Source organism: Rattus norvegicus, chromosome 2 (assembly GCF_021556685.1).
Source record: "Rattus norvegicus strain SHRSP/BbbUtx chromosome 2, alternate assembly SHRSP_T2T, whole genome shotgun sequence".
Lineage (NCBI taxonomy): Eukaryota > Metazoa > Chordata > Mammalia > Rodentia > Muridae > Rattus > Rattus norvegicus.
This window is the reverse complement of record NC_141535.1, coordinates 187,587,060-187,601,584: the sequence shown is the minus strand read 5'-3', so window position 1 is coordinate 187,601,584 and position 14,525 is coordinate 187,587,060. Positions and strand designations below refer to the sequence as shown.

The 14,525-nt window shown below is 45.2% G+C and overlaps 1 protein-coding gene and 1 long non-coding RNA gene across 3 annotated transcripts in view; one reads left to right on the top strand and one right to left on the bottom strand.

Annotated features, from left to right (window-relative positions):
• The first annotated feature begins 2,894 nt into the window (after positions 1-2,894).
• LOC134485662 (uncharacterized) lies at positions 2,895-12,221 on the top strand. Its single transcript, XR_015676624.1, has 2 exons — positions 2,895-3,106; positions 8,914-12,221. It is a non-coding gene; the product is annotated as an uncharacterized LOC134485662 (long non-coding RNA).
• Positions 11,613-14,525, bottom strand: part of Sec22b (SEC22 homolog B, vesicle trafficking protein) — a 22,934-nt gene continuing 20,021 nt past the window's right edge. The window contains exon 5 of one of the 2 annotated variants that reach the window (XM_087624446.1): positions 11,613-13,641. In XM_087624446.1, coding sequence (XP_087480572.1) covers positions 13,487-13,641 — 155 coding nt within the window. In that variant the 3' untranslated portion in view covers positions 11,613-13,486. 2 annotated transcript variants of the gene reach the window in all.

The window sequence follows — 14,525 nt, the reverse complement described above, 5'->3', positions numbered from 1 at the left end:
CATTGGTGTGAGGGTCTTAGATCCCTTGGAACTGTATTTACAGACCATTGTGAGCTGCCATGTGGGTGCTGGGAATTGAACTCTGGTGCTTTGGAAGAGAAGACAGTGCTTTTAACCATTGAGCCATCTCCCCAGCCCCATCTTGCTGCTTTTACAAAGGACCCAGGTTCTGTTCCCCAAGCACCCATATCAGATGGATCAACCTGCCTGTGATACCCATTCCAGTGGATCTCATGCCCTCTTCTGACCTCTGCTGGCAATTCATGTATGTACTGTGCACACACACACACACACACACACTAAACAAAAAAATCTTTAAAAAACAAAGAGTAAAATCTATTCTTTACTGCTCATACACAGCACCCAAGCCCTTCCCTCCATGAGCAGCTCAGGAGTGCTCTGTTCTCTTACGCATTTTTCTTTTCTAAAGAATGCAACGGACTCATCTGGTCACAATCTGTGACAGAAACAGTCACCCAACTGCTGCAGCTTGGAGCACTCCTAATTCTTACACACCGCCTGAGGAATGTTCTTGACTACTGCAGAAGTGGGCAAACCCTAGGCACACACCCCGACTGGGGCTTGCTGAGTTGTCTGTGCTCCAAGGTGCCTCCCAGTCCCAGTCCCTTCTTCCCTGATGGGAAGGCGGGAAGACAGAAGAGAGCCCTGAGGAGCAGGAAGAGAGAAGGAGGAAGCAAGGGGAAGGGAAAGGGAGTTTCAAACATTTATCTGACTACAGACTCTGTTCTTTCATTTATTAGAGCCTTTCTAACTCACTGGTGTCAAATTTGCTAAAACCGAGACGTCTCTACCGCTTGTAAAGAGGCTGTGCTAGAAAAGCAAGCCCGTTTCTCCAAAAATGTCTCCCTTACCTCCCACTGCCATGTCCCAGATGTCTCCACGTTAGTCTCAAGATTGAGCAGTCTTGGTCAGAGACTGAAGCTGAATGTGCCCCACTTTGGAGCTAAGGGAAGACACCCCATCTCTCTTCCCCAGTGAGCCTCAAGTGGGCTCTGACTGGGTCAAAGGGTGCATGGGGAACTTAACAGGCTAACAGGCTCAGGCACAAGCAAGCTCTCCTCCCAGCTGCGTGAACAGCACTTCCTGTTCTGTTCTCTGAAGTGTGAGCTTGGCACCCTGTGAAGACTCAAGAGCCCACTTCTAGCCAAGCAAAGCAACCTTCCCTCCACACGGAGAAGGTTGTTCCAATTCTCCCAGTTCTGACTCTTCAAAAGCAGAGGCCAGCTCTCATCTCCCAGATTTTGAGGTAGCGAGTCCAGGGAAGATTATTCTAAGACACCGGAGGCTGTGCCCTGGGGATTTCCCAGCCTTCCTTGTGCTTAAAGTTATACACTCCATACCTTTCATGCCCTCCTGTATAATCCAGGCTCTGGGATTACTGAGCAAAGAAGAAAAAAATGCAAAATCGGAGGCAAAATGTTTTTTGATTCCCCCATTTCTCTTCTCTCTGCACTGAAGTAGGGACCTGGAAATAAGTGTTCTCACCTAGTGCATAGTGTAGCACACAGAGGAACATGTTCAACAGGGAGTTCCTGTTAGTCATGAAACCCAATAAAGAGTCTGTGCATCACTAGAGATAGCTAGAAACAGCCTTCTAGGCTCACAGACAGCAAAGATACACCGGCGACACAGGCAGAGAAATATTAACCAATACTTTCCCCAGATTTTCATACTCAGGGCTGGATTGAACTCAGGGCTGGGCTAGAATAGGATATTAGAGATGAATGGTTGGTCCATAGTCATTCCCTTCAGAAGCCATCCCTTAGTGTCTATCTCTGGAGCTTTTTTCTTTTCTTTTTTTTTTAATATTTTATATGTATAAGGGTTTTCACACACACGTTCTAGGTGCCTGTGTACTATGAAGAGGCCAGAAGAGGATGTTGGATCACCTGAAACTGGAGTTACAGATAGCTGTGGCCAAGATGTGGATGCCAGCCCTCTGCAAGAGTGATCTTAACCATGTAGCCATTTCTCTAGCCCCTGTCCCCCTGACCAGTCAGTGACTTCTTGTTTCCACTACCTCTTAAGGCTGGCACTTAGAGATCCTCATGGTGACCCAGGGGGGGCCGCACGAGGGAAGTAGATCAGGGTGATGGTTTATAAAGCTCTGTGGCTGCTTGCTCCCTCAGCAGAGGGTGCATCTTGGGTCACGCTGGGCATTCAGCAGCTTTGTGGTGGGTATCGGTTTGTGCTTCCTCCCCTTTGCTTTCGATTCAGTGCCTTCCTGTTGCAGTCTGAGCCTAATAAACCACAGCCTCGCAGCAGCTACCACAGCATGCAAACCGGATCCATGTAGGGCTAAGTGTAGGGCAATGGGGGTAAGGGCGGGGAGGCGAGCAGGCGGGTAGAAGCTGGCTGGAAAGAAGAAAAATTCCCAAGATAAAATGTCATGATGAGTAACAAGGATACCTTCAAGTATAATTTAAAAACACCTCCCAGGCTGCATTCAGCTGTGCTAACGTCAATCCTGAGTTAGCCTGTTTAAATACATTTCCATGTGTATTGCAGTGGGTGGTGGTGGGGTCCTTTCCATTTCTTCTTTCTTTCTTTCTTTCTTTCTTTCTTTCTTTCTTTCTTTCTTCCTTTCTCTCTTTCTTTTTTTCTTTCTTTCCTTCTTTTATTTTTAGTCAGGATTTGCTTATGTACCCCAAGCTAGCTGCAATCCAGCAAACCCCCTGCCTCTCAACTACTGGAATTACTGGCATATATCACCATACCCAGTTTAAATTATGATCTTAACATAGAATTACTTAAAAATTCAGTGTCTGGGTTCAGTTCTGATCCGGATCAGTGCCACTGTGAGACTAGCATTCAGTCTGGATACATTTGAGGCCCTGCAGTAGAATGTGTCAGGGAAAGGAAGGAGCATTTGTGAAGTTCTAGAAGAGGAAGTGAGGTGTAGTCCAGCTGCGGCACAGTTCTGCTACTGAGGGGCTGTGAGCTGCTAGCCTCAGACAAGCTCCAGAGCACAGTTTGAAGCCAAAGGGCTGTAAGTGAGAGATGGACTTATCAGTTATGAAAATGACATCTTGATGGCTAATGGAAAGCAAGCAGAGAAAAACAGCAGGCAAGAGGCTGACAGAAGGTAGGACCCAAAGTGCGTGGAGACAGTGCACACACAGACCAGATGGCAACAGCGAGAGTGGGAGATGTGGGTGCTCGAGGAGGGTGTCTTGTTGGACTTGGGGCTGCTGGGATCTGGAGACTAATCAAGGGTGAATCCCAGGCTACTAGGTAAGCCGGGGTAGCATATAATTGGGTGAATAGCACTATAGGAAGAATAGCTTTGGGGGAACAAGTTGGCTAATAAAGCTTCAGAATTCCCAAATGGGGTCCTGGGTGGCAGCTGAATGTGTAGATGTGGAACTCTGGGGAGTTACTATTGATACGTAGGTCCCATAGTGCCGCAGGAGAGCTTGACTTCCCTGGGGGCTATGAAGGGAAGGGGCTGGCACAGCACAGGATATCTAGCGGTAACACTGTGGGAGCTTACAAGGGAAGAGGAGCCCGCAAAGGATGCGGATGATCCATGGCTAAGTAGAAAACAACAATCACAAAGCAAAACAAAAAACAGTGCATGGAAACCGAAGGGAAGCAGGGAGTGTGTCCAGGCAGATTTGGTCATTAGCATCACGTGCTGCCCAGAGGAGAGAGAAAGGCTGATGTGTTCACTGGGTTTCACCATCCAGTCCAGGTGGCGTCCTCACTATTCCTAGGGAAGGCACTGTGAGGCGATGTCATTACAGAGTGAAGAATTAAAAGCAACATTCGAAACAGCAAAGACACGCAGCTCATCAGCTCATATGATTCCCTTTCACACTATCCCCAACTTGCATATTTGCTCATCTCAGGATGGGGTAGGGGGGAAGGGGACTTATGAATAAACAAAGTCTGAGGAGTGTGTATATCTTTCCCAAAGATAGAGTTGAAATTAAGGATTGAGTGACTTATTCTGTGCTCGGGAGAACATTCAGCCAGCCAATAACAGCCTATATCCTCTCTGCTGCCAGCATGGGGATGTTGGTTAGATCACGCCAAGAATGTGATGAAATTCTCAAGAACAGGAAGAGGTTTATCCGAAATGGAAAGAAGATTCTGACATGGGGGTGGAGTGGAAACCAGGGCAGTATTTTTCATAAGAGCAAACCCAGAAATGAACAGGCAAGGCAGAAGGAATCAAGAAGCTGCCTGACAGCCTTCCAATCCTGTCTCTCAAAACAGCCGGCAGAAAACCATGACGCTCAAAGTCGGCCCTTACGTTACTTATTATGAGAAGGAAATTACTCACCCCTCGGGTCCTCTTGACATATAAGGCTTCTCCCTGAACTTTTTTCCTCAAACAGATAACAACTATTCTGAGAACAGATGAGAAAATTTATCTATAAAACAGGAAAAAAAGCAGCCCGTAGGGCCCCATTGAAGATCAAATGACAGCATTTCTGTGAAAGTAAATTTTATACTACTGAGAACAGTTCAAATGTCTGTTGTTTACGATACTCAAGATGACTGATTAAAGTTTAAAAGCACAAGAATATTTTTAAGTTAATTTCTCTGTATGACAGCGACACCATGACAGCACCAATATGCACATATGCCACTGGGAATTATCCTTTGGACTCAAGGAGGCATCATGGTTTAGAAAAATCAGGGCTGAGCATCTCAATGTCCTACAAAAAAAAAAATTTAAAAAAACTGAACCAGGCATGGGGCAGATGCCCAGCACTCAGAATGCAGAGGCAGCCAGCCTGGTTTACATAAGGAGGTCCAGGATGGCCAGTGTTACAAAGTGAGACCCTGCCTCAGAAAACCCCAGATGAAACTAAAACTAAACAAAGCTAAGTGTTAAGTTACATCTACAAGGCTCAGGTAGGGTGCGGTGTTGGAGTGCTTGCCCAGAATGCACAGGACCCTGGACTGGATCTCCAACACTGGATGGAAAAGTGTGGAACCGGGGAATGGGGTGGGGTGGGGGTGGGGCGGTGCTGGTGAGAAGCTAAAGCACTCAGTAAAGTGCTTGCTGCTCACGCCTGAGGACCTGAGTCTGATCTCCAGGATACACTTGTGTAAAAGCTGATTACCCAAGCTTCTAATCACAAGGCTGGGGAGACAGACAGATGGGTAGGGTTCAAAGCCTGGTCAGGGAGGCCATCTAAACACCAGCCTTTTAACATTTTCTTTGCAAGATGGAATCTCTCTGTGTAGCTGTCCTAGAACTCACTCTGTAGACCAAACTGTTCCAGAACTTAGAAATCCACCTTCCCCTGCCTCCTGACTGCTGGGTGTTACATGTGCCACCATGCACAGATTTTTTTTTTTTTTTTTTTTTTTTTTTTTTTTTTTTTTTTTTTTAGTGTTTTTGACTGGTACCCTTGGGGGCCAAAAGGTGTCAGAGCCCCAGAATCTGGAGACAGTTGTGATCTGCTATGGATGCTGAAACCTGGGTCTTCTGGAAGATCAACCCATACGCTCAACTGTCACTGTTCTCTACTGCAGAGTGGTTTCTCCCTGTTGAGAAAGCAGCAGACTTTGGAGTTTTGCTGCCCTCTGCTGGGAATACTTATGGTTTTAGATGTGAACTTATCTGAGCAAACAACCAGAACACCCTTCTTCAAGACCAAGAGTGAGGAGGGTGTCCGGAGGAAACAGGCAAGAAAGCTCAGACCACACAGATCTTTTGATCAAGTACTAGGATCAAAGTCAGGACTGCGTGGATGATAAGGGGCTACACCACCAGTGCTCAGTATATCAAGACAGGGTCTCACCATGTGGCCCGAGGCTGGGCTAGAATTCCAAACCTTGCTCTTACCTGTGCCAGGTGCGGTGTCTGTGCCATGCAGCTGTGTTCTTCTTGATCATCTATCATAGCCAAGGTGATTCATTGTGTACTTACAGATTGCTTCAAGGTTGTAAAGCTCGCTATCCAGGACTGCATTTTAATCTCAGAGTCCACGAATGGGAAGAGATTGTAATTCTCATTCCCCGTGTGGAAACTGAGGCACGTGGTACTCTATAATTCACCTACTGCTAGGCCATCGAACTAGACCTAGAAGTAATGCCTTTTGACTCACAGTTCTGTTTTTTTTCTACTGATTCACATGACACATTTGTTAGAAGCAACGTCTCTGTTGCAGTCCATACAACTCTGTGTCCCGCTGCAGTAATGTCCATTTTACAACACCGTTCCAGAAAAGGATATAAAAGTGTGCGTCTTACTCTGGTCCAATGGCCTCACTGTGCACCTATACAACCAAGGGAAAAACTGCTTGGCACGTGGGTTCTACCATCGAGCCCAGTGATAAGCCTTAAACCTCCTATCACGGAAACGTTTACATTATATGATACACTGCCCAAGTCACTTATCACTGGAGTCACCTTTTCAGATAAATAAAAGCAGCGGTGATATGATTTGCTGATATTAAGGTTCACTAAAGTAGCTGTTCAACGTAAAACCCCTAAATGTGATGGTTCCCTGGAAGGCTTCTGACAGACCAGCCGATTGCCTGTGTTGTTTTCCTCCTGGTCTGCCCATTCCTGCTCTTCTCTACTTACCTTTCAATCGTTTCAATCGCTTGCTAACGTCCTCCTCCAAGGTGCTCACTATACATTCACTTTACTGCTATTTTGTTCTGGTTTCTTTCACGCACTTCTCCCCTGGTCCAATTATTTTTAGTACCTTTCATTCAAAATTATTTCCCCCAAAGTGTGCATATAATTTTATAATTCAGTGTGCTGGCCCTGCAAATACATGCTAGTGTGTCCCGAGAATCAGACACAGTACTGGGTGCCAAGGATTCAACTGCTTGAGTAACAGTTGGTTTCTCCTGTAGGGTTCTCACAAGGCACACATTTAAGGACACAAAGTACACATCAACAGATATTTGAGTTCCATATTCTATAGATGTGAGCACACTACTGTGGAGGATGAAACTATAGTTTCTCCTAAGCCTGTGGGAAAGTGTGAGAATGTGAGAATGCTTCATTCTGGTGACACTGGAGCTGTGAGAGATGAGAGCTTTAGCGGACTTAAAGGGATAGATCAGGAATGAAGGCACATGTCATTCCAGCACTTGGGAGGTGCAAGCAAGAGGATTAGGAGTTCAAGGTTGTCCTCAGGACAGAGGTGGGGGCCTCATTATGAGGTGGGCTGTATGAAACCAAAAGGATAGGAAGAAGTTACAGCAAAGGAATTTAGTGAGCCAAGACAGGGGCAAAGGCTCGGTTACAAGCACCTGTGGTGTGACTCAGTATTCGCAGTGCAGGGAGGAGTCCAGAAAGTACGGACACTGGGGTATGACCCAGAGTAGGTAACCCTTCACTCTACAGAAAGTGAGGTCCTGTAGTTAATCCTTTTGGAGCAGTTCCAGGAGATGTGTAAGAAAAGCAGTAAAGAGCCCATGGCAGTGCCTATGCTAACGTTATCAAATGCTTAAACCAAGGCAAAACGTTGGGAAAGGAAGAGATGGACAGGAAATGGTTGTAAGTTATGAAAAACAGTTTGGTTAACAGTTGAGCTGGAGGCTGGCAAACAAGGGGGCGTCAGATGCAGCTCATGATCTGACAATGGAGCGGGTAAAGGAAGCTGGTTAGGCTTATCTTCAAGACCAATGTGGTGGGGTTGGGGATTTAGCTCAGTGGTAGAACGCTTGCCTAGGAAGCGCAAGGCCCTGGGTTCGGTCCCCAGCTCCGAAAAAAAGAACCAAAAAAAAAAAAAAAAAAAGACCAATGTGGTAAACACTTTTGCTATAATTAACTTACTTATGGAACCCTAGAAACAGATAGCCAACAGGCAGCGAAATGGGGGTGCAGAGTCTCCAAACTCAGGTCTGAGAGAAGTGAATTTGAGAATTACCAGCACACATGCAATGGCTGAAGCTCTCACCGTAGAAAACCAGGGACACCTTGCTGTCTTGAGTTCTTGTCCCACACACATTTTTTTTTCTTTAAAGTGCTTCCTTTTTTTCCTTTTTTTTATTAGTTATATTTCTTTATTTACATTTCAAATATTATTCCCTTTCCCGGTTTCCTGTCCATAAGTCCCCATCCCCTCCCCTTCCCCCATACAGGTCCCCCATCCATCCCTTTTACTGCCCCCCCTATTCCCCTGCACTGGGGGTCCAACCTTGGCAGAGTCAAGGGCTTCCCCTTCCACTGGTGCCCCAACAAGGCTATTCTCTGCTACAAATGCAGTTGGAGCCCTGGCTTCAGTCCATGTATAGTCAGTCTTTCGGTAGTGGTTTAGTCCCTGGAAGCTCTGGTTGGTTGGCATTGTTGAAGGGGTTGCAAGCTCCTTCAACTCTTTCAATCCTTCCTCTAATTCCTCCCAAGGGGGTCCTATTCTCAGTTCAGTGGTTTGCTGCTAGCATTGACCTCTGTATTGGACATGCTCTGGATGTGTCTCTCAGGAGACATCTATATCTGGTCCCTTTCAGCATGCATTTTCTAGCTTCATCAATCGTATCTAGTTTTGGTGGCTGTATATATATGGGCCACATGTGGGGCAGGCTCTGAATGGCTGTTCTTTCCGTCACTATTCTAAATTTTGCTTCTATGTTCCCTCCTATAGATATTTTTTCCCCTTTTAAAGAGTGGGGGTATCTGCATCTAAAGGGCTTCCTTAAAGAGGAGTTTATCACTGTTCACTAAAATACTAAGTTAAAAAAAGGGAGAAAACATTATAAAAACCAATTAAAAATAAACCACCACTAAAAATAGTAACTATAAAGCATGGTAAATTTCAAAGCTCTCACAGAAGCAGCAGCCGAGTTCTATCAATAAAAACAGCACCAAGAAATGGAATAGGAGGGGGAGGACCAAGGATGGACAAGGGCACAGGGAGCCGGGCAGTCACTCTTTCCTTTTCTCTTTGTTAACTTCCTGGTGAATCGGATACAGAAAATACTGAAATAACGCTGAGACTGGACAAGGAGCGCAGATGCAACACATGCCAGGGGTGAAAACTGGCAAACGCCATCCCAGGACCAAAGGGATGGACGGCAGAGAGTGCAAACGAATACTGTGAACATGTGTAGCTTTCAAAACCAGCGTGCTAGCAGGAACCCAACACTGAGGACACACATGCCTGCATCATCCCGGGTCAGCGAGAGGATGGTGTGATCTCGCAGCCCTAGACTCTTACCTAAGTATTCAAGGAGCTTCCTATGCGACTTTAGGCAAGCAAACAACAAAAGGTATGAAATTATAATAGATGTGTAAAATGCCCAGGACCTCGGTGTATGTTACAAAGTCAAAGTCAGAATTCCAATTCTTCAAAGCTAAAACATGGATTGTTATGGCACTTGAAATAAAAAAGTTTGTGGTGGTTAATAAATTCCCCTTCTCGGGGCCTAACAGTTGCCGGCTTCTGGAGAGGCGTAGTCTTAGCTGCTCTTGTTCCATTATTTTGTACTGGGCTGGAGTTTTGACTTCTGAAGTGCTGTTCCCTGGCAGATGTCTGTCCTCGTCCTTGCTGGTTGGATGTTCTGGTCTTTGGATGGTATTGCCTGCTTTGGGTCCTGGAAAAGGTGGCTGCTGTGGAATCCCAGAATTCCAGCCATGTGTAGTGGTGGTGAGGCCCTAGGTAGACAGCTCCTCTGTAGGTTGGCATGAGTCACAAGGGACTGGAGGTGGGCTGGAAGGAAAGGCTAAAATGGACCATGAGGAAGAACCGGGGGGATGACCATGAGGAAGAACCGGGGGGATGTTTTGTCCACACCTAGAGACCCAGTCAGTGAGTGATGGAGGATTCAACTTGCTTAGTCAACCTCCAAGTCATACAAAACCAGCCGTCATCACATAGGGTAGTTGGCGTCTGGTGGGCTAATAAGCAATTACCACACAGCATCATCTCTACAGCCCTGACCTCCTGCATCCTGCTGAGCCTCACGAAATTGTGAAGGGTTTTACTGTGTGTCTTATTAAATCCTATGCGCACAGAAAGTATCAACTTTGTAAATTTTTGTAAATATTTGTTTATTGTATGTGTATGTATGTGCCACTGCACGTGTGTAGTCAGAAGACATGTGGGAGTCCCTCCTCACTCCTTGCACTTTGAGAGTCCAGGGACTGAACTCAAGTTGGCAGTCTTAGTGGTGAGCGTTTTTACTCACTAAGCCAAACTGCTGGCCTGGTTCATCTACTTTGTTTCTTGCATTTGAAGAAAACTTACAAATATTTTTGAACTCCTTAGACGTGATTAAGTAACTAAAACTGAAAATAAAAGTTATTTCACCAGAACCAGATCTCTGAATATTTAAGAAAATATCTGACAGGGCTGTTTCATGCGCACAGTAGCTTTTGAAGAGTAAGGTTCAGACTGTAGATCTCCTCCTACTCACTGCAGCTTTCAAGGACTCTGGGCACCTAACTTTTGAGTTCTGTGTTATGCACCTAGAGTGAACTGAAAGACCACGGCCCACCACGATTTCATGAACAGTGCTGTGGCCCTGCCTGGCCAGAGATGGATGGGACACATCTTTCCTGGAGTAAAGACACGTTCACCTGTTTTACAAAGAGTTCTCGGGAAGCTCAGGAACCATTGTTAGACATTAAAATAACCAGGCATGCGTCAATGTGTCAAATACTTCTAAAACATGACACCATGAGGCATTTTAGTAAAACAGGCAATGAAGTTCAGCGTCACAATGACCAAGACAGCTGCTCTAGAGGGCAGGAATGGGTCTCCCCTGCAGTGGGTCAATCCTGCACCTGCAGTGATCGTGCCTGTGTGCTCAGCTCTCTACAATGACTTTCTAAACATGCTAAACTCAAAATACACTTTGTAGTCCTTATTTTATTTGATGGGTTGGTGGTACACAAAAACACACCCCAAGGGAGAGGAACAAGAGACAACAAATTACAGCGATTCATGTATGCAGATGCCATGATGAAATCCATCAGTTCATATACTTACCTGAAAAATTAAAACGTCAAAACCAAACCCTGAAGCCAAACTGTCTGGCTCAAATCTTGACTCCGATATCCTTTTGCTCTGTGACTTTGGACCATGTTTGAGACTCTTTTGTACCTCAGAGCAAATCTCTTTGTTTGTAGAGTGCTGGCAGCATACTTGAGTAAGTTCCTCTTATCTGGAACCTCTGATCACCTTTCTTGAAACTGGTCTGTTTACTGCCCCCTCCCCTATGGCTCAATTCCACTTCCACACTTCTAATATGTCTTTTTGTGTAGGGCAACCCCTCAGCAGGTGAAGCAATGCCAGTCTAGTTCTCCTGTCTGCTTACCCTGAGCTCAGACGGACCAAGCGTGCCAGCTCTTTCTACATGTCCTTCGCATGCCACATCCTTGTCTGGAATGCTAATCCACTTCTCTGGAAACAAGCCTTCACTGCAGCCACACCCTGCTATACTTCCCACTTGTTTCCCTGCTCAGTTTCCTATACCAGCTACTTAGAACACATACCAGAGGCCCATCGTGTCTTCCCTTTGTCCACTGCCCCGGCCTTTACCACGTTCTTGTTCCTCTGTTCACCAATTTCCCCTCCCCGAGTTCAGTGCCCCCTGAGATGAGGTAGAATGCGGTGAGAAGAGTCTATGTGGACAAAAGTTAACTCGACGACAAAACTTCACACTGAAGGAAACGTTCTACAAGCATTTATTTCATCGCTGACCACTAAGTTGCAGCATGCAACTCCCGACAGTGAGCTGCCACCGCCCTTCTCAGAGAGGCACCAAGCGCTACGGTGCAACGACTCAGGTTTGCACTACGGTGCAACGACTCAGGGTTTGCAGTCTTACAAGGTTTCTGTTGCCAACATCATTGTTTACGGAGCAAGCCTTTTAAAGACTTAAAAGCAGTTATTCTCTATAAAAAGTCATTTTGTATTTCATGCACAAAACTCTAACGGGTAGATTTATGTTCATAATAGAAGAACGTTTATTCTAGTTCTGTACTTATTAGGAATACAGTAAGCTTCCCCCCAGGTTCTCATAAGGAAGTGAGACTGTTGTCCCCCCCGGAACAGGGCAGCAGTGATGATCCCTAGGGTTAGAAAACTGCTTACCAAAAGTCTTTCCAAAGATGTTAAGTAAGAAGTTGGCTCATTTTCCAGTACAATTTAAAGAAATGTTTGCAGTATGTGCAGGTCTTATAGGTTATATTGTAGCCCCTTGTGATAATAACCAAAAGGCCTATTCTTCCCACTTAAAAAATTCTACCTCAGAAGGGGAAAGGTGAAATCTCCATTATCCCTGAGCAAAAAGGGAAAGAAGTCTGATGTACTCTCATTGGTTATAGGAGTCACACTGTCCACGAGCCATCTGTCTCTAAAACATTCCTGCAGAATTTACATAAGCTGACTCAGGAATGAGGCTGGCTCTCAGAGATGTTCTCCATAAGGTATGTGAGCATTTGTGTTTGGGTAGCTGATCTGCAGAGATAAGAAATCTAACTAACTACCCTGCTGAGTACCACCACACTCGCAGTCTGTGAAAATCTTACAGGCTATCTGTGGGACAGGAGACCATGAGTTTAAGCAAGTTATGTTGTAAAGAAAGCCAAGAAATGGGAATGCACAGACAGAGTGGGAGGAAGGGGCAGGGCAAAGCCGAGGTCTAAGCTGGGCCTTTCTTCCCCGAAGGCAGGGCCTCTGACCACCCTGTGCCACACTAACTCTACAGAGCCCAAACAGCCCCAAATAACAATGTCCCGAGAGAGTTAGAGTGAACGACGAGGAAGGTGGACCTCTGTAAGTTCAAGGCCAGCCTGGTCTACATGAGTTCCAGGACAACCGAGACTAAAGAGACCCTGTCTCAACAAAACAAAAAAAGAAAAGAAAAACAAACAACAAAGAATAAATGACAGAAAAAAATTCATCCTTTTAGTCAAGCAATACTATATAATTTCAAGGCATATTAATATAATTGATTTAATTCCAAAGCAACTGTGCAATAAGCAAAATATAAAAGAAAAAAAAAAACAAAAAACAAAAGTTAACTTCCTACAGCGGCCAACACACAGGACCTGTGCACCGAAGCAATTAACCTTCACATACTTTGAGTCTTACTTGAAAGTTAATCACACATGTAACCAACAAAGGAATGTCGATTAAGGTTAAGACTCCCCAAAGGGAAACTCTGACAGAATTTCAGGATGCTGCTAGAATGGGTTGGCTACCTTAAATCTCACTGATGGCTCCATCAGAGAGACCGCCCCATCTCTGCTGTCTCACAAATGTACTGGGGAGGGAAGAAACAAAACAGACAACCTACTGTTCCCTAATACATATGGCTTAGCACCCAGAGAAGGTCTCTGCCCCGGAGACATCCACATGGGTCAAGCTTCCTTAAACGAGGCGCCATCTTTCATTTCAGGACAGGTCTTTTCTTGCAAGGTCTTTAGAGGCAGAAGTTCCACTTGGGTTCTAACACACAGCCCTGTGAGCTCAGTTTCCTGAAAACATACACCTGCTGGGTTCTAGGTTCTCCCTTACTAGTGACGAGGCTTCACTATCTCACAGCCACCAAAACCGCACATACACTATCAGCATGATGAAGAACACGGCTACTGCTGCAAGCTTGGCGTAGGTGGAACGCATGTTCAGGTACTTCGCATCCTGGCGGTATTTCTTAGATAGACTGGACAAATTGTTAGCCTTCGAATCCAATGCTGAAAAGATAAAAACGGGAAACTTTAATTAGACCTCAAGTAGTTTATCAAAACATTAAGGCATAAAAATAACGAACATGACTGGTGGAATAAATAAGCCATGGAGTTTAAACTATGTTTAATAATAAAATAATTGTGTTACCAAATCTGAGTAGGCACACCGACTGTTTAGAGTGATGGTGTCAGCAGGTTAGTAACAGCAGCTCTCCCGCCTCAGTGCGGCGGAGGGCCTGAGCATGCGAGGCACGCAGAGTGAGTGCTCAGCACTACCTGATAACTGTCTGTGGTTTCATTTTTTTAAAGAAAGATCTACTTATTTTTATTTATGTGTACAGGATGCCCTAGAAGTGAGAAGAGGGCGTTGGATCTTGGGGTGTTAAAGTTACAGACAACTGTGAGCCACTAGATGTGGGTGCTGGTAAACAAATTTGGGTTCTCGGCAAGAGCGGCAAGCACGCTTAACCTACGATCCATCTCTCTACCCTTAATTACCCTATCTACACGCTAAGTGGTTTAAATCACATGCAAGAAGACTAGGTAACCAGAAATGCTCAATTAATCTGACACCGAGTGCTAAGTTATACTTTCATGGTGCTTGCTAATTCCAAGATTCTTCACAGAGTAAAGACTGTTACAAAATCAAAGCTATTAGATTGAGCATTTCAACACATATGAAAGCTAAACTGTGATTAAAATATAGTCACAGGTTCTATAGAAACCCCCAAACCCCACAAATGTCTAGTAAGTTAAGTCTTAGCATTTCCACAAAGACTGCCCCAATATTTGTGATGTGTTGTCGTCCACATAGCTTAACTATGAAAACAAACATTCCAACTGACACCAAGAATTCTCCTTTTCACTGCTTCCAAATTTTCAATCTGTTT